Raw genomic sequence first — 19,915 nt, forward strand, 5'->3', positions numbered from 1 at the left:
GTGTAAAAATACGTGGGGCAAGTTTTGGGGGCCCTTTCTAAGCTAGAACACTTTATACTGGTCTGTACATGTGGAACTGAACAGAGATTGTTCACTTCTAAAATATTCTAAGAAATAATCTCAATTGTCAGTTTCCTCCTGCCCAAATAAAAGCGGAGCTTTGTGACCCTCCTTTTCAGCTTGGGGAAGGAGGGATGGGAAAAAGACATTGCATTGTTGAATAGGCAGCCATATTTGTACTTTTTCTCCTGTGCAGAGGTAAGCGGGTGTGCTGGGCTTTGTGGAACCTCACAAAATGGCAGTCCCTGAACTGACTTTTCTCTAGAAACCATTGAGACCCACACCCTCTTTTGTGTGTTCCTGGTTCTCAAAAACAGAGAACCTAAATCATTTCGAAGGCTTGGTTCTTTCATTCAGTGTTAACATTGGAGGGTCCTTTTCTCTGAACGGTTTACAGACCTCTCTAAGCAGACTCTAAGCAATCCAGGGCTGAAAAGCATCGTCTGGGTTTGCAAAGGATTCTCTGAAGGTTTATGCAAATTTCTGCAGCAAAAATGTTTGCTCGCTTTTTGCCGCACCCCTCGGATGTTTACAGATTTGAGCCAATTAGAAGGGTATCTTCTGTGCTCGGCTGCATGAAATACCATGATGGGGGGGATTTCTAGCCACTGTAAGAAAGACAGTGGGGTGTGTGTGTGGGGGAGAGAGAGAGAGGAAGACAGAGAGAGACAGATGTATAATTCCTCAAACTCTTTATTTGGAAGCAGATCTATGATTTTCCCAGCTACAAAAAGAAACATATATACCTACATTTATGACCAATACTTTCTGCAATATGTAATCCATGTTTATGTACAAATACACCAAATATATACCCCCAGAATACCAAATTTGTGTATGTACAAATACTCTCTAATGCACCAATTACTGCAACAGAGTTTTTTTCTGTACAAGAGCTACAATTTTACTGTGGATTTGGGGCCAATGGGACAAGAAGGTACAACACTTCCAGAGCAACACAGAATACAGAGGAAATGAGGACATTACTACTTCCCCTTCATTCCTTCATTTCCACATCCATTCACGTACCAGGTCTCCTACCTGAGTCTTGCCCCAAATCAGTGACTCTAAAACTGGTATTTGGGGAATATTCTTGAGCAGGAGACCGCGAATTTTGCTAACAGAGGAATCCCCTAAATGGAGGGCAACGGGAGTTTAGCCAGCGAGAAGCTCTAGCCAGCTTGCCACCACCACTGCCGCTGCTACCACCACCCCCACCACCGCCACCGCCCCCCACCCCCACCCCCACAGGCTGTTCTCTAGCCACGCTTTCAGGCGCTTGGCACCCTTGCTCTGTAGAAGCCAACAGCAGAGTCTCAGGCGGCACACAGCAGAACGTTTCCAAATCCAGCATGGACATTTGCAGCTGTCTCCTCTTGTGCAAATGTTTCTTAAGCCGCAGGCCGCCCGTGACTTAAAATTGTCTTTTCTGGCTCAGGTCAGCGAATGCCACAGCTACGGCCTCTTCCCTGGATGGAAAGCTAGGTGGTGCCTCACTTCTGGCCCCACCCATGCCGACATTTCCCCGGTCCTTGAAGTGGCAGGCAAATAGCCCCCCAATGCCTGAGGGGCTGATTCAGGCCCAAAACAGATTCCGGGTTTGTTTTTTTTTTTCACCTGTGCAATAAAAACCACTTTGGAAATCAAAATGTACCTCCTTAAAAATAAAAACATCTAGAAAAAGCAAAGAACTCTTCAATGTCTATCTGATGAGGTGCTGTCCGTTTGGGGGGCAGAAATACTGGTACACTTGAATTTCTCTTCTCCACTACCCCTCTTCCCCCTCCTCTTCCCTCATAAAATGGCAGCTGCAGGAGAAGCCTCCAATGGAAAATGGATATCTTGTTAATAACACATCCCAAACCCCAGCATCAGCACAGGCTCAGTGGAATAAGCTGTGGTGTAACCTGGACTCTGGGTCTTCCCCCACTGGGCCCACAACTCTGAATCCTTTGCGAAGTTCAAAGCTTTCACAGTACCTTGGCAAGGTTATTTACAGCAAGAGGAAGCTAGGATAGCCTTGCCAGCCCTGTTTGGAATGAAAAAGACACCCCATCCCCTGCATTTATTTATTTATCTTTATAGCAGCGCAGTGCCTGTAATCCCCACTACTTTTTTTTTTTTTTAAATCAAACAGAAGCTTTACAGCTTCTAGTGAGCCCAGGAGGTATTTCCTGACTCAGGGAAAGGGTTATGTGCGGCGCTCAAAGACACTAGCTCTAGAAAAAGATTCATTTCTTTATTAAGGAGCTAGCTATGTTCTGGAGCGGTTGTTTACACTCAAGATTTTTCTGCATTTGCTCTCGGGGCTTGTTTCAATAGGTGAGGCCATCCTGGAGAACAGCAGAGGACGTACCAACCGACATCTGAGACGCACACAAGATGGCTCAAAATGGGCGTGCAAACAGAGCGAAGGGAATACAAATAAATATGGCACCTATTCAGAGAAACGGAATCACAGCAGCGGCCACAACACAGAGACCTAGCGATTTCAGGCAATGCCAAGCGCAGTTCAAAACGAAAGCAAGTTGAGAAATGAGGGGCATTCCACAAGGCGACTAGCCAGAGTGAAAAATTAATGAGTGAAAATGTTATAATTGGCTTTTCAAGTATTCATTCACTCTAGATGATTAAATTGCCATAATTTGTATACACTATGAAAAATTATCAAATGTCAACTTTGACACTTTCCTGAAACTTTTCTCATTGGCCCAACGTTTTCCCCAAGTTTAAGGAAGCTGCAGAGCCGAACTACACATTACACTCTTCAGCTAACATGTGCTTTTCCAATATTTGGCCCAGACTTTTCCCAGAGATATTACATTTACAAAATACCCAAAGAAACCTTTAAGGAGTAAACAAAAGGCACCCGAACCATTCATTATAAAAGCAGAAATAAAACATAAATATGTTTTAATCAAATAACATAAAGTAAATATTCTGCAGGCATAATTCTTAAAAAAATTAATAGATCTCTTTTAATTTACTCACCATAAAGAAATGATTTTAAGTGTTCAAGTGCACTTGTTTGATTAATAAAGCATTTTATATTCAATTATTTAGTGCTAATCATTAGGAAGTTTATGTTGTTGAGGCGAATCACCAGCTCAGACATTAAAAACTACCATTATAAAAATATAGCAACAAGGTCAGTATCAAATTACCCTTACATAGGACAGCTCAAGGGCTGCTTCTATTCGATACTAGAAACTTTTTTTTTTAACACCCAAGCCCCTCTCAAAGCGCAGAAACCTCAAGAGCAGTGACATGAAGGTAGCTTGAAATACAGGTAAAGTTCTTTCCAACAAAGAAAATAGACGGTGTCCAACAGCATGTGTTGATCATTAGTTTTAATAGTCTGTGGTAAAAATTTAAAGGTAGAAGTTAATTTGTCAGGCCTTCGGCTCTGTCTTCCTCCAGCTCTTGGGTTTCTTTTTTGGTTTCTCCATCCTTTGCCTCCTGTCGGGAAACTGGGAATTTGTCCTTGTTGTTCTCTTTTTTCCATTTCATTCTCCTGTTCTGGAACCAGATTTTTACCTGTCTCTCCGTGAGGGCTAGGGCGTGGGAGACCTCAATTCTTCTCTTCCTGGTCAGGTAAGGGTTAAAAAGGAATTCTTTTTCCAGCTCTAGGGTTTGGAAACGACTGTAGGTTTGTCTTCCTCTTCGTCTACCAGGAGCTGCTGATTAAAATAAACAAACCAAAAAAAAAAAAAGAGGAAAATAAACGTTTTAGAAATGAAATGGTGCCTCTGCAGGTTGCTGGAGCTTTCTGGAACAGGTCTAAAGGATGAAACATACACAAGTCTTTTTAGCTCTGATATATATAGGATATGCAGGCAAGAGCAACAGAGGGAAGATCTTCACAATTACTGTCCCCATCATCTTTACGCGGTTTCTACTTTAAGGGAAAAAAAAAAGTATTACTTTATGAATAAGAGCCACTATAGCTACACAAGAAGGAAAAGGAGAGAGAGAGGAAAAGGTAGTTTTTAAAGCTAGAACGTGAGATGAAAGCAGATTTCTCCCCCTCTCCCCGCATTAAAAAAAAAAAAATGCATCCCAACCTTGTGGTCTCATCCAGGGAAACATTTGAGAAGGAGACGAGCTCTGATTTAAGTGGTCTGGGTCCTCGCCAATATTACCACTGGACGATTTACAGTCAGGATATTGTACCAGCTCGGCCTCTTGCTGGGTCGTAAAAATCGGCTGTCTCTGTAAGTTATCGTATCCGTAAAACTTCGCGGGCTCCCCGTGACAGGCAATCCCGCCGCAGGGGGGAGGCGGAGGCGGAGGATGCGGAGGAGGGGGGGCGGCCTGGTAGGCTGCGGCCGGGCTGCCCCCGCCGGGGTGGAAGTAGTCCTGGCCGGGGCCCGGGCCGCCCCCACCACCGCAACCCGGCCCGGTGGGCGGCGGTGACGGATGCGGGTGCGGGTGCGCGTGCGCCTGCGGGGGCGCGTGCGGGAAGCCGGCGGCGCTGTTGCCATAGAGCTGCAGGGCGGCGGCGGCGGCGGCGGCGGCGTGGCGGCTGCCGACCTCAGGCGCGAAGTGACAGTCGTAGTAAGTGGGATTGATGGCCTCGCCCGCCGCGGCCGCCGCCGCCGCCGCCGCGGCCGCCGCCTTGTACTTGGAGTACAGCGGGTTCACGAAGTAAGAGCTCATCGGGGCGGCGGCGGCGGCGGCCAGGGGCCGAGGTAGGGCGGCCCCGGGCGGGCGGTGCGGAGCTGGCAGGGAGCGCGCCTCAGCGCGGCCGCACTGCCGCGGGGGCCTCTGGGGCGGCTGTTCCCGCCGCCGGGGCCGCCGGGCTACGTTGCTGCTGCCACCCGCCCGACTGCGCGCGCGTCGCCTCTGAGGCCCGGCAGCCGCGGGCACTTGGCTACTGGGCGTTCATGCCCGGCTCTCGCGCCCGCCGACTCGGCCTCGCACCGCCTCCCTCGCGGGTCGCGGGGCCTCGCCCAGCCCCCGCGCTCACGCCCGCCCGGCCTTTCCCGGCGCGCGCCGGCTGGGCCACAATATAATCGCCGACGCCCCGGGTGACCTGCCCCGCTGCCTCCACTGTTTCCTCTCAGGCACCAGGCGGCCCTGAGCGCACCGGGACAAGAAAAAAAAAAGTGCGCCCGGCCCACGGGGACACTCTTTGGCTTCGGTTTACAAACCCCCGCTCTGGAGGGAAGAGAAAAAAACACCCTCTACCCGCCGCCACCTCTCACCTCGGCCCCCCCGCGGCCCCCTCCCACCGCTCTCGCCGCCGCCGCCGAGGCTGCCGCCCCGGTGCGCCCCGGCGAGGCATTTTCGCACCACGCCACTGTGAGGAGAAGATGGGGGCGAGATAACCGCGCGGAGGGATCCGCGCGGAGGCGACACCGTCGCTCCCGACGGGACGTCTCACGCTGGCCGGGAGATGCCTCCGCCGGCCTTAAAGGGGGCCCATAAAGCCGCACTGCCAAGGGCTCGTCTTGCCCCCCTGGGCCGGGGGAAAGCGGCCCGCGGCCGGCGAGGCGGGGGCGCGAGAGAACCTTACACTTGGGGGAGGCAGGGAGGCCACTCCCAAGAGGCTACAGGAGCAAATGACTCCCTCCCTTGGCCCCTAGAGCAGCCCCCCAGAGGTTGGCCGTGGCTTTTGCACCTCAGGACACGCGGGCGCAGCCCAGGGAACAAGGGCAAACGGTGTAGACAGGCCGGACCGCGTACAGTTGGGTTGGGTCCTAAGTGGTTTGATTAAAGGCCACAAGGGTGACCCCAAAACCTGGCATTATCAAAGCGAATCTAGTCCCTTCTTTTCCAGGCGAGCAGGCCTTGTGGAAATGAGATGTACATTTACCCTTGACGCACTGCACGCCTGGCTGAGGCTCCCAGGTTAATTGATATTTAATGGAAATCATGCCCATGAATATAGTTTCCATCATTTCACCCTTGATAGACGTCAGCAGTAGGCTCAGGGGGGAAGCTGAAGAATGTGGGGGCGGGGGGGGGGAAGCAGGCATTAGCATTGCTGAGGGAGTAAATAGAAAAGCGGACAGAAATGTTCCGAGGCGGGAAGGAGAACTCACGCTGGGGTGGGTGGTGTTTCCTCGGGCAGGACGCGCGGCTCCGGGGTCCCAGCCCCGGCACGGAGCGGACCAGGGCGGGCAGTGGCCCCGGGCGGAGCACAGGGGGCCGACGCCTGCAAGTGCCTCCCCCACCCCCCTCCCCCCATCGAACCTCCGGGCCGGCTTTCGGATCGCGCCGGTTCCAGGCAGCTGAAGGCGGCGCCCATCGTCTGCTAACGATTCTAGTCCATCTGCCAAGCCTGTGAACTTTCTGCTGAGAGCGGGCGCTAGACTCAGCTTAAAAAGTTACTAACTTTTCCAAAAGCAAGGAAAGAGAAGGCTGATCCTAGCTTGTGAGCGGTGAGGAAGAGAACCGTCCCGAGTCATGTGGGCAAGTCCAGTGTGAATCGGCAAAATATTCCTGATTTTAGAAGCTCAGTCTAAAGCCGCTTGGCGTTACACCACCAACTATCTTCTGACCTCCACATCTCTTTTTTTCCCCTCTCTACTCCCGTTTTAATGTCCAATAAATGTAATGAGTCTATGCTGAGGGAGTTTTCCCTCGCCTGCTCGGCCTTTTCCGTGGGTTCTTTGGGTGACGGACGAACCCTTTTCACTCAGGGTTAACCCATTGTTGTGAGGGCACCAGGCCCACACCAGCCTTGGGAACCGACCTCCTCGGAAACACGCCCCGAGCCCACCGAGGACGCTCCGGCTAAAACTAAAACAGCACGCCGGCTTTTCACGCCAAATACAAATGTCTAAAAACCTGAGACGGCCCCCAAAAGCGCAGCAGGCGAGTCGTTTCAACTACCCCCTACTCGTGGGTTGGTCCAGTCTGGGAGTGCGATCCTGAGGTCAGTCCTTATGGACTGAATCATATTTTGCAAAAGGACTGAATCATATTTTGCAAATGGAGAAAATGAAGTCGAGATGGAAAGGCATAACAAGATAGTATGTAATACTCATTCAATTGTTTCTACTGGGAATGCCTGGAAATGGTTAAGGTAAACGGATTGTTAATGAATTTCCAGATGATAAGGGCATGCTTTATTTTTTAAATTAGCATGGAGTGGAGGAGACTGGGGGCGGGGAGGGGGGGGTTGTTTTCTGCTGGATATCGCCAGGTAAAACTTCCTTGAGATCCGAAGGCGAACAAATAGATTCTGATAGTTAACGACTTGTACTCCAATCTTGCAAATACCCAGTTAAAAGAGAAGTCTTCTCAATAAAGCCCTGGAACCAACTTTGTAATTTTTTTTTTTTAACTTCAATGTTTGGCATGTGTGTGTATGCGTATTAAAACTCTGGACCAGTGAGTGGGTTTTGGAATAGAATGGCGAAAAAGAAGAACGAGCCCAGATGTCAATTATACAAGGCACCTTCCAGAACTGTGTGATTTCGGGGTGGGGGGCGAAAAAGAAACACAAGCACTACGAAATTCATTTCTACATGTTCTGGCCTAATTAAGATAACATTACAAACTAACATTTCCTCTTGGGACAAAACAGTTTCACCGCCCCCCCAAGCATTCTATTCATAATCTGAATGGGAAAAGGGCACGATTAACTTTGGAAATAAAGATCTATGCTTCTACACGTTTGTTTTGATAGAATGCATTAACTTAACCATAACATTTTATAGTTTCAGCCGTGCCTGAGTCCAAATTTTCTGAAATCCTGACTAATCCAAAATTTTATACCTAACAAAAACACGGCTGGAGAACTTAATAGTGTACATTGCTTATTTTTGCTTAAGTTTATCCTAATTTGAAATTAAAAATAAGATTGTAAATATATTAAATCAAAACCATCCGCCGCCGCAACGCCAGCTTTACGAGATCACAAAGTGGAGCAACAGCGCCCTCTAGTGGCAAAATGCCGCCTCCAACTGACCGAGTTTAACTTCCCTTTATTCGACTGAAAGCAGTTCTAATCTTGTTCTTTAGTTTGACTGGGGCTTGGATCGCTGACACTAATACTGCTTCATCCCTTTGATTGTCAACAAGTCAAGTGCAACAAGCTGGGGCTTCTGAACGCCAAACATATTTGTACTCCCGAGAGCTTCCAATAGTCTTTTTCAAAAGCTTCCAGCCCTTCTTTTGCCAGACACAGTAGGTCCCCATTCCGTAATCGCCCACAATTATAGGACGGGCTAGACCGAACAAATTACAACTTTCTAAATATTAACTGTAACATGTTTTGTTTTTGTTTTTGGTCAGAGGAGCCAAGCACTTCGAAAACGAAGAAATGACCCAAGCTCATTTTATTATTTTCTTTTAAAGATGTTACTCTTAGCATTAAAACCTGAATATTTGCTACTTTAACTTCCTAATTTTAATCCTTCAGGCCCATATCGCTGGGCAATCTGGGGGCAGGAGAGGCAGAAATAGAAACCAATTTAAAAGCTTTCTGCTGGATCTCTGAGCGGCTATCTGGAAAGGCCCTGTTGGGCTGTGTTTATTGGAATTTCTATACACAATAAATGAGATTTTAAATTTACATCAAAAGTCACAGAGTGAAAGGAATTGACTAAGCATTCCACTTGAATTTTTGTTAAAGCAAAGCTTTAATCAGCTTGTTTCCTTCCAGGTTAGTCTTTTTCTCAATTTCAAAAATGTTTTCTTCTAATTCAGCTGTAAGAATTACATTTTCTATAAGCAAGTAGATATAATTTCCAACAGTACTTTTGCAGCAAAGTTTGGAGCGGAGGGCCAGGTATTTTTATGAAAGGACACGTAAGTAACTTCATTTTTCCCTGCCGGCTCTGCAACCATGCCGCTGGGAGACCCATCGGCCGGAGTAAATGACTCAAGATCACGAACTCTCACACCTCCAAATAACAGGCCAATTAAAAAGGAAAGAAAGAAAAGAACGAGCTAGACGAGACCACAGTGAAATATTGTAAAGAGACACCCGCCGTAGGCTAATTCTAATACCAGGCCCATTTAAAAAATCAGAACTACATCATCTCCTCCTTCCTACCCTCCCCCATTTTTATTTCCTAGGTGCTCACACCTCACCGGGGGCTCCCAAGCCCCTGCCTTCTTGGTCCGACACAGTCTTGTTTATATTTTATTGTCCAGATTTTAAGACCCAGTTTTGTCTGCATTTCTCCCTTCCTCCCACAAACACAACATCAAAATGAGATGGTTTCAAAGCGAAGCGCCGAGCCTGTCGTAAACTCATTACCTCCAGACGTCTCGCCGGCTCGATGGCTTTATGACACCTTGGCTCTTCCTGTTTTCAAAGAGCCCTAGGTATCGGGTTGGCCGCAGGGGCGGGAGTAAGCAGCACCTTCTGCCGGATCTGGGCCTTGGCTTTCCCTCCCAGCCCCCCTCTGCTTTTTCTTCAAGTCCCCTCTTTCATCAGGATCCCCCCAAACTCTGCCATTGCCCCCGCCTTCCACCCAGCCCAGGCCACACGGCGCCGCCGCCCCTCAGGCCTGCAAAGGCTGTGCTGGGCCCGAACCCTCACTTACAATGACCTTCATTTTAGTCTCTGAAGGCGGCCCTCTGAGGGCCAAGCTGGGGGCTAAACAGTCACCGAAACTGAGTTGGGGGGGAGGGGGCGTTGAGAAGGGGTGGGGATAGCTGAGGAGGAGAGACTTGACCATTTCGATCTGCTAAGGTCACTTTGGGGCTCTTGAGGGTAGGGCGGAAGTTCCCAGCCTAACTGGCTCAGCCCTCCGGGAGCCAGCCAGCCTGACGAGCTGGGGGGAGTTGCTCCCGAGTACAGAGTTGGCCTTTCCCTTGTTTAGAGAGGAGAGTGGATGGCTGGTACTTCATCAGCAGCGGGAGAGGTGGGGTGCAGTGTGCCAAAGCTCCAGCGAGAGGGTGCCTGGCTTGGGGGGGGGGTGGCGTGGGCTTTGCTGGGCACTGCCGTGAGGCTGACACTGGGCCCAGGGCACAGAGTTCGCCGAGAAGCTGGAATCAGGCTGGGGGAAAGACAGAGCAGCCAAGGGCCCCCCAGAGGCTGTGCTCTGGCTGCCTCTGCCCACACAAAGGGAGACTCAGAGGCACATCAGACAGACCTCTCAGGTGTAAGGGCTCCAGATTTTTAGCAGTGTCTCCCTCCCAGAGATGGGGGAGAAGTCCTGTGAGGGTGATATTTTGCAGAGAAAAAGAGAAAGCAGGCACACAGTGTTCAGGGCAGCGTCTGGGCTCCATTTGATCAGGTCAGCATTTATTGGTAGGAAGCGGTAACATTTACAACTGGTCCTCAGGCAGGAACCCGGAGGGCCTACACCCGCGGCCGCCCACGCGAGGTGAGCCCTCCCCAGGAGAGAGCGGCTCCTCCAGTGCACTGAGAATAAACCCCCGACCCACCAGAGGCCCTGGGCTCCTCTCTCGGCCTCATTTCAGGTCTCAGCGGAGGGCCCGCGGGCTCTCTGAGGGAAGAGGACTTCACTAACTGGTGGGCAACCTGGGCGGGCCCCCCACGGTTGTCGCTCTGCCTTCATTCTCAGAAGTGGGGCGCACTTGGCCCTTGCTTGAGCAGCTCTGGGGGCTAAACTACAGCACTTTTCAGAAACATAGGGGACATTTACACAAGAGAGGGCTCTTCAATCCAGCGTGCACTCACAAAATATAGCATTTCCTATGGAACCAACGGGTCAGGAAAGGGAGGGAGCGGGAAAAGGCGAAACCCCAAAGCCACTTCGTTTCTCCAACACATAAGCGAGCAAAATACAGAGTCCCCCAAATACCTCACAGAGACCAACCGCACAGTCACTTCTACCTAAAAAAAAGGGGGGGGGGAATGTCCGAATCGCTGGAGAGTTTCTGGAAATCAAGCACCCACAAACAAACAAAAAAAAACAAAAAAACCCGCTGCTTTTGCAGCGCAGAGTGGTCCCGCCAGCGGCGCGCCGGGTCAGTCTCCTTTGGGGCATTTCTCCTTGCTCATCTTTTTCATTTTCATTCTACGATTCTGGAACCAGATTTTGACTTGTCTCTCTGTGAGGTTTAGAATCCTTGCCACCTCGTAGCGCCGGTCCCGGGTGAGGTACATGTTAAAGAGGAATTCCTTCTCCAGCTCTAGCGTCTGGTATTTGGTGTAGGGACAGCGCTTTTTCCGGGTGGAGCGAGCGTGGATCCAGTTTGCTGCAGGGTTGTCTACGAAGAGGGGGGTTTGGAGAAGGGGATCGAGGGCGGAGGGGAGGCAAGGAGAGACGACAGGGTGGGGGAGAGAGGTCGTTAAATTAATTTCACCAAGGATGGCCGCTTTTCACAACTTGGGGGGAATTATCATAAAAAGCCTTAATGCCCGCGCTCTGTTTACCGTACAAACCGCGCGCCTAGGGTAGGTGGTTATGGGAAGCTTTTTATGGATGCGTGTTGCTCGCCTAGGCTAGGGTAGGCGTCTAGACGTTTTTATAGGTTAGTAAAACTATCAGTTTTGCACATTCGAGCCTTACAGGTTTCAGCAATAAATCAGGGGGCAATTTCTTTTGCACTTACTTGGGTCAAGTTGCTGCTGCGGCGGCTGCGGATGCTGCTTCTCCTCCTCCTTCAGTGGGCAGCCTGGGCTGGGGTGGTCGCTGCAAGCCGAGGGCTCCGAGGAGCCGCCTGCCCCAGACCCGGACCCGATCCCTGCCCCGGGCCCGGTTCCCCCAGCCGCAGCTGCTGCCTTGTCCCGTAGGAACGAGTTGCAGGAGAACTCGGGGCCGCCGCTCCCCTGGGACTCCCGGGCCGCGGAGCACTCAGTCCGTTTGGAGGAGGAAGACGTGGAAGTGGAGGAGGAGGTGGAGGTGGCGGCGGCGGCGGCAGGGGTCGGGGCCGCTCCGGTTTCAGGCTTAATCCCGTAGTGGCGCCCGTTGGGTGGGCCGCTGGGGCCGGGGCTGGGACCAGGGCCCGGGCCACCTCCGCCCCCGCCGCCGCTGCTACCGCCTCCGCCCGCGCCGCCCGGAAAACCGGGCAGCGGCTCCATCCAGGAGCGCATGTAGCGGCCGGGCTCGGAGGCGGCGGCGGCCAGGGGCGGCGGGGGCACGTACGGGTGGTAGAGGCCGCTCATCGCCGCCGCCGCCGGGGGCTGAGCGGGCACCGCGGACCACGAGGCGGAGAACACGGCCGATTTGGGGGCAAAACTACACGAGGCAAACTCGGCGGCAGCGGCGGCCGGGCTGTCGGCCACACCTGCGGGCCTGCCCTGCGCGCCGGGCCCCGGCGGTCCAAAGCGCGCGGCGAACACCTCATCGCCCTCATGGCCTATGAGCGAGTCCACGTAGTAGTTGCTGAGGGTGCCACTGGAGGACATTTTGAGGCGCCGTGCGCTCCCACCCAAGGTTACACTGCCCGCCGCGGCGCCGCTCCCCGCCGGCGCCCGAGCCGCCGACTAGTTCGCAGGCTGCAGCTTCCACCATTGGTCGCGCGGCCCACGTGATCATATTTACCAATACCGGGAGTAAATCAGTCCGCTAAACTGGGGGCTGCTGTGATTTAAAAAATATATATATATCATCATCAACATAAACGCCGCAATTAGAGCGCGTGAGCCCGGTCCGTGCGCCCGGCTCGGTCCGGCCGGGCTCGGACAGCCGGGCGGTGGCTGGAACCACTACGCCCGACCGTGGCCGGAGGAGGCGCTGGGGACTATTTGTTCGTCTCCTCTAGCCGTCCTCGGTCCTGCAGTTCGAACCGAGACGCTGCCTCCCTGGCGCCTGGACTTCGAGCCACCGGCAGCGTGTCCAGGGCGCACCGAGCGCTTGGCCAGAGCCCGGAGCAGCCCGGGGAGCGCAGGGCGGGATGAGGCCCAAGCCAGGCCGGCCTTCCGAGGCGGCCCCCTGGCGCCCGAGGGGAGTTTTTTCCTTGTGCCTCTCTCCCTACCCAAACCCGCCCCTCCCTCCACATACCCACACACGCTCTCTCACAGCTTGTCGTGTTGTTTAAAACAGGTGGAAGACCTCTGTAATGATATTATGCCTTTCAATAAAAATTTTATGAGGTGTATTTGATTATAGATTAATGTGTCCCTAATAAAACGGACGGATGGAGCAGCTCGAGGGCCTCCTCCCCCTACCACACTCACACACGCCCGCGCAGCCACACACACCCCCGACGTGAGGCTGAGCACACGCCGCGGCCCGAAGGGTGAGCTGGGGCGGCCTGGCCCGCCGACTGGGTGCTTCGCTGGCCACCGGTGGGGCTTCTGTGTGCCCTCGGAAGTGCCGGCAGGCTGTCGAGTAGGCACCGCGAAGACAGTGGCGGCCAGGGTGCCTTGTCTTCTCCGGGGCTGCCGGAAAGGCCCTGGAAGAGAACACGCCATAGGGCAGAACCCAAATGCTAGCGCAGGCCCGCTCCCATCCACCGCCCCAACCCTGCCTTGAAGAGGCCAGCGGGAACCGCATCTCCCCGGGGCCAGGACCGCTTCTTGTGGTTGTCCTTGGGCCACTGTCTTCTGAATTCTTCTTCTTCCTTCCCCACCCCCCCCCTCCAGAGGTAAGGCTGGGCAGCCTTGAATCTGAGGGAAATGCCCATTGTCACTCCCAAATCCATGGTACAAAGCCTCGGAAGCGCCGCTGGGAGCCGAGACAAAAGCAGCCCCAGAGCAGGCGGCAGAGAATATATTCCTCACTCTACAAGTTGCTCAGAGCACCCTTGGAGGGATCCCAGCCCACCTCGAGCCCCGGAAAGGAAGGGGGTAAATGGCTACTTATGGCCTGATTGATTGCCTTTGCCAATGGCTTTCTGATTTTGTTCCAGAAGAGATGCCTTTGCCTGTAGCACGGGTTTTCCTCTGAGACACGGCCCCCTGTCAACAACTAATGGCGCTCCCCACATTGCGGAGGAAACGGATAAGTTAAAATTGCCCTCCTTCTCCTGCCCAACCAATGGAGGTCTGGGCAAATCTATCCCAGTGTTCCCAACCTGGCATTGACTCCGAGCCTTCTCTCTCCCACCCCTAGGAAATGGCTCCCCTAAAGGGTTCTGTCTTGGAACTGGGGAAGGTTCTTGGTTTTCAGGAGGAGGTTTACAACCCTGAATAAATACGGAGCCTCCCATTGACTTCCTGGATGAGAACTGTAAGGCCTAGAGCCCCTCAATAGATAGTTTTATGGAGAAAAAGGAAGAAGTGAAAAGGCCGTGTTCTGTGAGGCTGCTTGAAGCTGGTGGACAGCTTTTGCAACCACAGCACAACCTGGGGAAACGAATTCTCTGTCAGCTCTTCTCCTTCTCCCAGGCAGCACTAGATAAGTCTGGACTCTCTCGGTGAAGGCTGGCTGGAGTTTTCCAAGCTGTGTCGGCAGCTGGAACATTGGCCTTCATGGGAAGTCATGTTCATTTGCAAATTCTCTCTCAGTCACCTTTTGTACGTTTTCTTGCCTCCCAGAGACAGTGGCTCCAACCAGCATTTTGTAATTAAATAGAGAGAGCATTACCTGGGGGAAAAAAATTTCCTCCTTTAAGAAAATTTCATGTGGGACCCTAAAAGGTAATGACTGAACATAAAATCCTTCCACAAGGAAACCAGGGCAAAGTGGGATGGGAAAACTCACCCATCCTCGGCTTCGCTGTGGCCTGGCTTGTCTTGCGCTTGGGATAGGGGTGGGGGTGAGGGAAGGGGGAGCAGAACTGGATCCGATGCAATGCTAGCTGCTGGTTGTCCTTGTTCTTGTAATGGAGGCCCGGCGGCTTCCAGGTGGGCAAGACCGCTTTCAACCTAGCCCCTGACGATGGCGTGCCAGCCAGAAATCGCCAAGACCCCACTAAAAGTATTAAAAAATAACACAACCAAAACCAAAGACAGGAAAACACACAAATGAGGTGCTGTGAAGAAAAAAGCAGCGTGGGCACAGGCTTACTTACCAGGCTCTGGTTAGAGGGGAACTCACACCCATCTAGAATTCAATTCTGTTACTACCTTGGGGAGGTGGGGGGGGAGGGTGGGAGAGGCGGGGAGAAGACTCCCCTTCTTCCCAACTATGAAGCCAGCACACCCAGGCTGGATTATCATTCCCCCAGCCACTGCCAAATTTTAGCACCCTAGGCCTCCTCCAGCCTCTCCTATCTTTCTCCCCCTGCCCTCTATCACCGCCCCCCCCACTGCCCCCAAACAAGCAGTTTAACAGGAAGATAATCTCACCAAAGGCTTTCATTTCCACCGAAACATACATCCATTTCAGAAAGCAGAGGGAGCGAACTCGTTTCCAGAGTTTATTGCATTATACATGCGACCAGAACATGCACAGAAAGGACAGGTTGCTGTTGTACTTCTACCAAACCACAGATGCACCACAAGGGAAGGCTACAAGGCATAAGTCGTCAATATTCCATCTCACCAAGGACAATTGCTAAGTTCATTTGTGAAAAGATACATTGTAATGTGCTTTTTTAGTCCCCCTCCCCCCAAAGCTTGTGGGTTTTCGTAATCTTTTTTAAATATATATGTAATTTAAGTACTTTAAAGTACTGGATGTATTCAAAACGCCATGAGATCATGGACTAACCACACACACAGACCTTTTGTGTTAGGAAAAACATGAAAAAGTCACATTGCTGGATGGATGAATGGACCGATGGAGGCTGTACAGTTCCAATAAGTTAAGACCCAAATGAAAATGCGCAGTAATAGTTACCCTGCATTACGATGAAAAAATAATAAATTACACGTGCTAGTTTTCTTTAATATATATACTCATAGGGATTACAGATCACTTGCAGCACGAACAGAATGACCCCAAAGTCACATTCTAGCAGGAAACAAAACAAAACAAAACAAAAAACAAAGAGCAATGAAGGTTTTGTTTCCGCCTTCCCAGTCCTCCAGCACTCGGCCCTGGAACGCGGTGCCCCCTCTCCGATCCTGGCCTCCGACGGGCCTGGGACCTAAGAGAAGGTGAGGTTGGCGGTCAGTTCTCGGATCCGGTTCTCTCGGCTCATCTTCTTGAGTTTCATTCGGCGGTTTTGAAACCAAATCTTGACCTGCCTGTCGGTGAGGTTAACGCTCTTACTGATCTCTAGGCGGCGCTCGCGGGTGAGGTACATATTGAACAAGAACTCTTTTTCTAATTCCAGCGTTTGGTGCTTAGTGTAAGGGCACCTCTTCTTTCTGCCACTCTTTGCAGTGAGCCAATTGCTGGTTGGAGTATCAGACTTGATTTCCTCTAACAAAATTAAAGGGAGAAGAAGAAAAAAAAATCAAGATTTTTTTTTTTCTCTCTCAGCCTGTTCAAATGTACCCTTGGCCATGACCCCGCTGGCAGCCAGGCCGCTTTGGGAAATGCTGGTATTAAACATTCCTCTTATGAGGTGGGCCCTGGAAGGGATTTGTAATTGATGCCAGATTAGTTTAAATGCCCACAACGACACGATGGAGGGTACTCTCGCCCTCGATGCTAGTAGGGTTGTCTCTCTCTCCCTCTCTCTTTTTCTCTCTCAACTTTCTGACCTGCACAAAACATTAGTACAATAGTAAACTTTCAGGATCTCCCCAGCAACGTTCTAAGTGGTCAGCTCACAACAGGGCTGGAGTGGAAGAAACAAACCACAGCCTGAACAAGACTGCCAACCCCACTGCTGCCTCACATCCCCAAGGCTGCCACTTCTTCCCCACTTCTCCTGCGCAGGCGGGGAGCCCCACAACCAGGTTTATAGTTGCCCTTCTCTTTCAAAAGATAACCAAGGAACTGAGTGCACCTTCTCCGACCTGCCTGGGCATTGAGGTACTCCCCAGAATTTCTTGAATTCTCATACCTTCTTGTCTCCACACAAAAGCATTCCCCGAGCTTCTTACTGTGGCCCACCTCTGGACACTGGGGGAGAGGCTCTGGGGCAGGGTTCCTCCTCAAAAAGCCAGAGCCCCTGGCTCTTTGCCCTAGCCCATGCAGATTCCATTCTCCTCCCTTCAGCCTTTGCCCCCTTTGCAAATGGATTGCAAAGCTTGCGGCACTTTCCCCAGACAAAGCCAAGGTTACCCAGCCCCGCAGAGGTAGGGAGCCCTGTTCCCCAGCCCAAGCGCCAATCAGCCCAGTCATCTCGTTCCCATTGCCGCCCCCAAGCTCGCAGGATGCGGGGTGCACACACTTGAACACGAACACGGTGCCTTGGACCACCTTAAAATCATCATTGGGTGAAAGGCAAAGCTGGGACTGCAAATCTGAGCGGGAGAAAGGAGGTTCTGGGGCCGTGTTTACGAGCCGCAGGTCTCATTTGCCCTCTTTTGTTGCATTTCAGGTCTAGCTCAGGAAAAATAAACCCGGCAAGCCCTTCCTCTGCCCAGGCGCCATCAGCGTGGGGCCAGGACTAGCCAGGAGGGCCAGGGCAGCCGGGGAGAAGCTGGGACCTTCTCGAGACTGAGACTGCCCCTCTAAAAGCCGGGAGGAGCAGCACCTGCCAGTCGGGCCCCGCCTCAGCTGCCCCGGCTCGACGCTGGGCACCCAGGCGCTCCCTCTCTGCCGGGTTCCCGGGCTGCACGCCCCGCTGGGGTGGCAACTTGCTCATACCGACCTTTGCTTTCCTTCTCCTGTACTTCGGGACTGGACACGGAGACCTCAGCCAGGCAGCTCCTTTCTTCCGGAAGGCCGCCCTTGGCCTCGGGGCTCTCCACCTGGGAGACTTTGGTGGGCTCCTGGCCGCTCACAGGCTCGTTCATCTTCTTTTCCATCTGCAGCTGGGCGGCCGAGAGCTGCGGCTTGGCCGCGCCGCGAGGGTTGAGCTGGAGCATGACTGTGGAGCTGCCTTCGGGGCTGTTATTGTACTCTTGGGTTTTCCCGGTGGCGTAGGTCTGACTCAGTCTAAAATATCCAGGGACAGGAACCTCGGGGTTCTCAACGGGACAGGACTCAGGGACCAGCCTCTGGTACGAAGGGACCTCAGCAGAAATGAGTTTGTTGCGCTTATCAGAATACATGCAGCAATTGGATTCTTCCTTAATGTTGGTGGTGAAGGAGCAAGTGGGGACTTGCTGTGTAACAGGTTGCTCTATTCGACAAGATCTGTTCGGGTCTGTCCAACTGTCTACTTGAGGTATATAAGGATGCACATTCATACCCATATTTTGGTGGTTCACTTCTCTTTTGGCCAGAGACGGGAGCAGTCCACAGGTTTGCATTCCATAGGTCCCCATGTCTGCGCTAGGTGGTGGCATGTACATGCTGGCGCTGCTCGAATAAAAACTGTCACTCCTGCAGGCACTGATCAAGGAATCTACTAAAAAAGTATTAGCAGCAGGAGAGCTGTTGGGAAAGGACATTTTGGGGAGGAATTTGAAGAAGAGAGATTGTGTCCTTTGTAGGCTGACATCTCTAGGAAAACATTCCCCGTGTAATTGTGGATGCCTCTGCCGACCACATGACAACCAAGCCAATGAGATTTGAAAATGGCCTTGAGCCGCAGCCTCCTCGCAGGTCACGTGCTCCAGAGCCCGGCCGGCCGGCCGCGTAAGCACGGACAACAGCGACATCTACTACGCGCCCGTGATAGTGCGCGCTGGAGACAACCGGCCCAGCGCTCTCCGTCGCCCGCCAGCCTCCCCGGGGCTCGTTCGGCCGGCCAGCCCCACTCGCGTCCCCCCGCTCCGGCCGCCGGGCCCCGCTGGCGGAAGGAAAGTCTCGGCCAGAGGGGCCTCCGGGAGGACACGCGCGGGGAGGGAAGCCGCAGTGCCGTGGCGCCAGCTCACAGAAGCATTCCCCGCACACACCCAGGCAGAACGCGCCCCACAGCCGGGGCACGGGCGGGGGGTGGGTGCCCGGCTGGTTCAGTTTCTCCCGGGCAGCCTGGGAAGGTGAGTCGGATTCCCCGGGCTCTGCGACACCCCACCCCAGGGAGCCACAGTAAAGATCTCTCACGCAAAGACGCGGCCAAGTTATGGTGGGGAGCGGAGGCGAGAAGAGCCGCGAGGGCTAAGAGGCCAAGCAGCTGGCCAGCCCGGAGCCCCGAGGACCGGCCGGCTCTGGCGCTGTCCATTCCCTCCTCCGGCCCGAGGGAGATGCGGGCTCCCGGCCCCTCCGCGCCCCAGTGGGCTCTCCGAGCCTTGGAGCCTTCGGCAGTCGGAGGAACCACACCCCGACCTCTGCGGCCGGGCCGCTGGGAGCTTTCAGCCCGGAGACAATCCCTCGCCAGCAGCGGGCTATCCTGGAAAGCGTCCCTCCGGTTCCCGGCGGGAGAACGAAACCGAGGTTTCCCTCCCCACACACCCTGATAATAATGAGCAAAGAGGAAGGAAGGGAGGGAGAAAGAAAAGAATTTTTTGCAAGGAAAGGGAAAACTCTCGCCCACAGACTCCAGAAGTTTTAGAAAACTGACTGGGCCGAGTAGCAGACAGAGAGAGATGCAAAGGTGTCATTTGGTTCTTCTGCAAAGAAAAATATGTTTTCCTTTTATGGATTTTGTAAAAGCATTGGTTTCTGACAAGTGCAAGGTACAAAAGGTTGTGGAATTTATTAATACATATTAAGAAGAATCAGGGCGATCAATAAAATTCTCATCTACATTCTTGGGCTACTTGGTAATTTTCTTGCTTCTGAAGGTTTTTAAAGAGTTATACCCGCTGTTGCCACACACGGGAAGATATTTTATTAACAAATCAATCGAGACTTTGTAAAGGATAAGATTAATAGTTAAGATTTAGCATAATGGCGTTCGCTTTATGAATTATTGAAAATTATACTATTGATTTTTCCCCTTCGCTACTAACCAAGAAGGTCAATTTTTGTTTTAACACAAATCGTCAAATATTAAAAGCTATACTTTTGTCAGAAGTTGAGTTTTATAGTTTTGGACAATTCCTAAAATTATTTGACACCGGTTTGCTTGGGTAAGGGGAGGGAGAAAAAAAGGAGGTGGGAGAACCTTAGTCCTCTGTTTCCTTTGGTGACGGAAAGTTCTATAA

At 52.3% G+C, this 19,915-nt stretch overlaps 3 protein-coding genes across 4 annotated transcripts; all 3 read right to left on the reverse strand.

The window, feature by feature from the left end:
* Positions 1 to 3,301: 3,301 nt before the first annotated feature.
* HOXD8 (homeobox D8) lies at positions 3,302 to 4,719 on the reverse strand. Of its 2 annotated transcripts, none has more exons than XM_047084869.1 (2): positions 4,125 to 4,719; positions 3,302 to 3,737 (listed from the first exon to the last, which is right to left on the reverse strand). In XM_047084869.1, exons 1-2 carry the CDS (start codon positions 4,717 to 4,719, stop codon positions 3,445 to 3,447), a joined length of 888 nt encoding a protein of 295 aa, XP_046940825.1. In that variant the 3' UTR covers positions 3,302 to 3,444. The 2 variants fall into 2 exon arrangements, with proteins under 2 accessions (XP_046940825.1, XP_046940823.1); XM_047084867.1 differs by having other exon boundaries at positions 3,302 to 3,740.
* A 6,241-nt stretch (positions 4,720 to 10,960) lies between these two features.
* HOXD9 (homeobox D9) lies at positions 10,961 to 12,364 on the reverse strand. The gene is made up of 2 exons (XM_047086029.1): positions 11,548 to 12,364; positions 10,961 to 11,202 (listed from the first exon to the last, which is right to left on the reverse strand). Exons 1-2 carry the CDS (start codon positions 12,341 to 12,343, stop codon positions 10,961 to 10,963), a joined length of 1,038 nt encoding a protein of 345 aa, XP_046941985.1. The 5' UTR covers positions 12,344 to 12,364.
* Positions 12,365 to 15,912: 3,548 nt separating this feature from the next.
* HOXD10 (homeobox D10) lies at positions 15,913 to 18,487 on the reverse strand. The gene is made up of 2 exons (XM_047085909.1): positions 17,533 to 18,487; positions 15,913 to 16,190 (listed from the first exon to the last, which is right to left on the reverse strand). Exons 1-2 carry the CDS (start codon positions 18,485 to 18,487, stop codon positions 15,913 to 15,915), a joined length of 1,233 nt encoding a protein of 410 aa, XP_046941865.1.
* Positions 18,488 to 19,915: the final 1,428 nt, after the last annotated feature.

The sequence above is a fragment of the Lynx rufus genome, unplaced genomic scaffold (assembly GCF_022079265.1).
Source record: "Lynx rufus isolate CCGP_SWC_20201006 ecotype Redwood Valley unplaced genomic scaffold, mLynRuf1.p SCAF_2, whole genome shotgun sequence".
Lineage (NCBI taxonomy): Eukaryota > Metazoa > Chordata > Mammalia > Carnivora > Felidae > Lynx > Lynx rufus.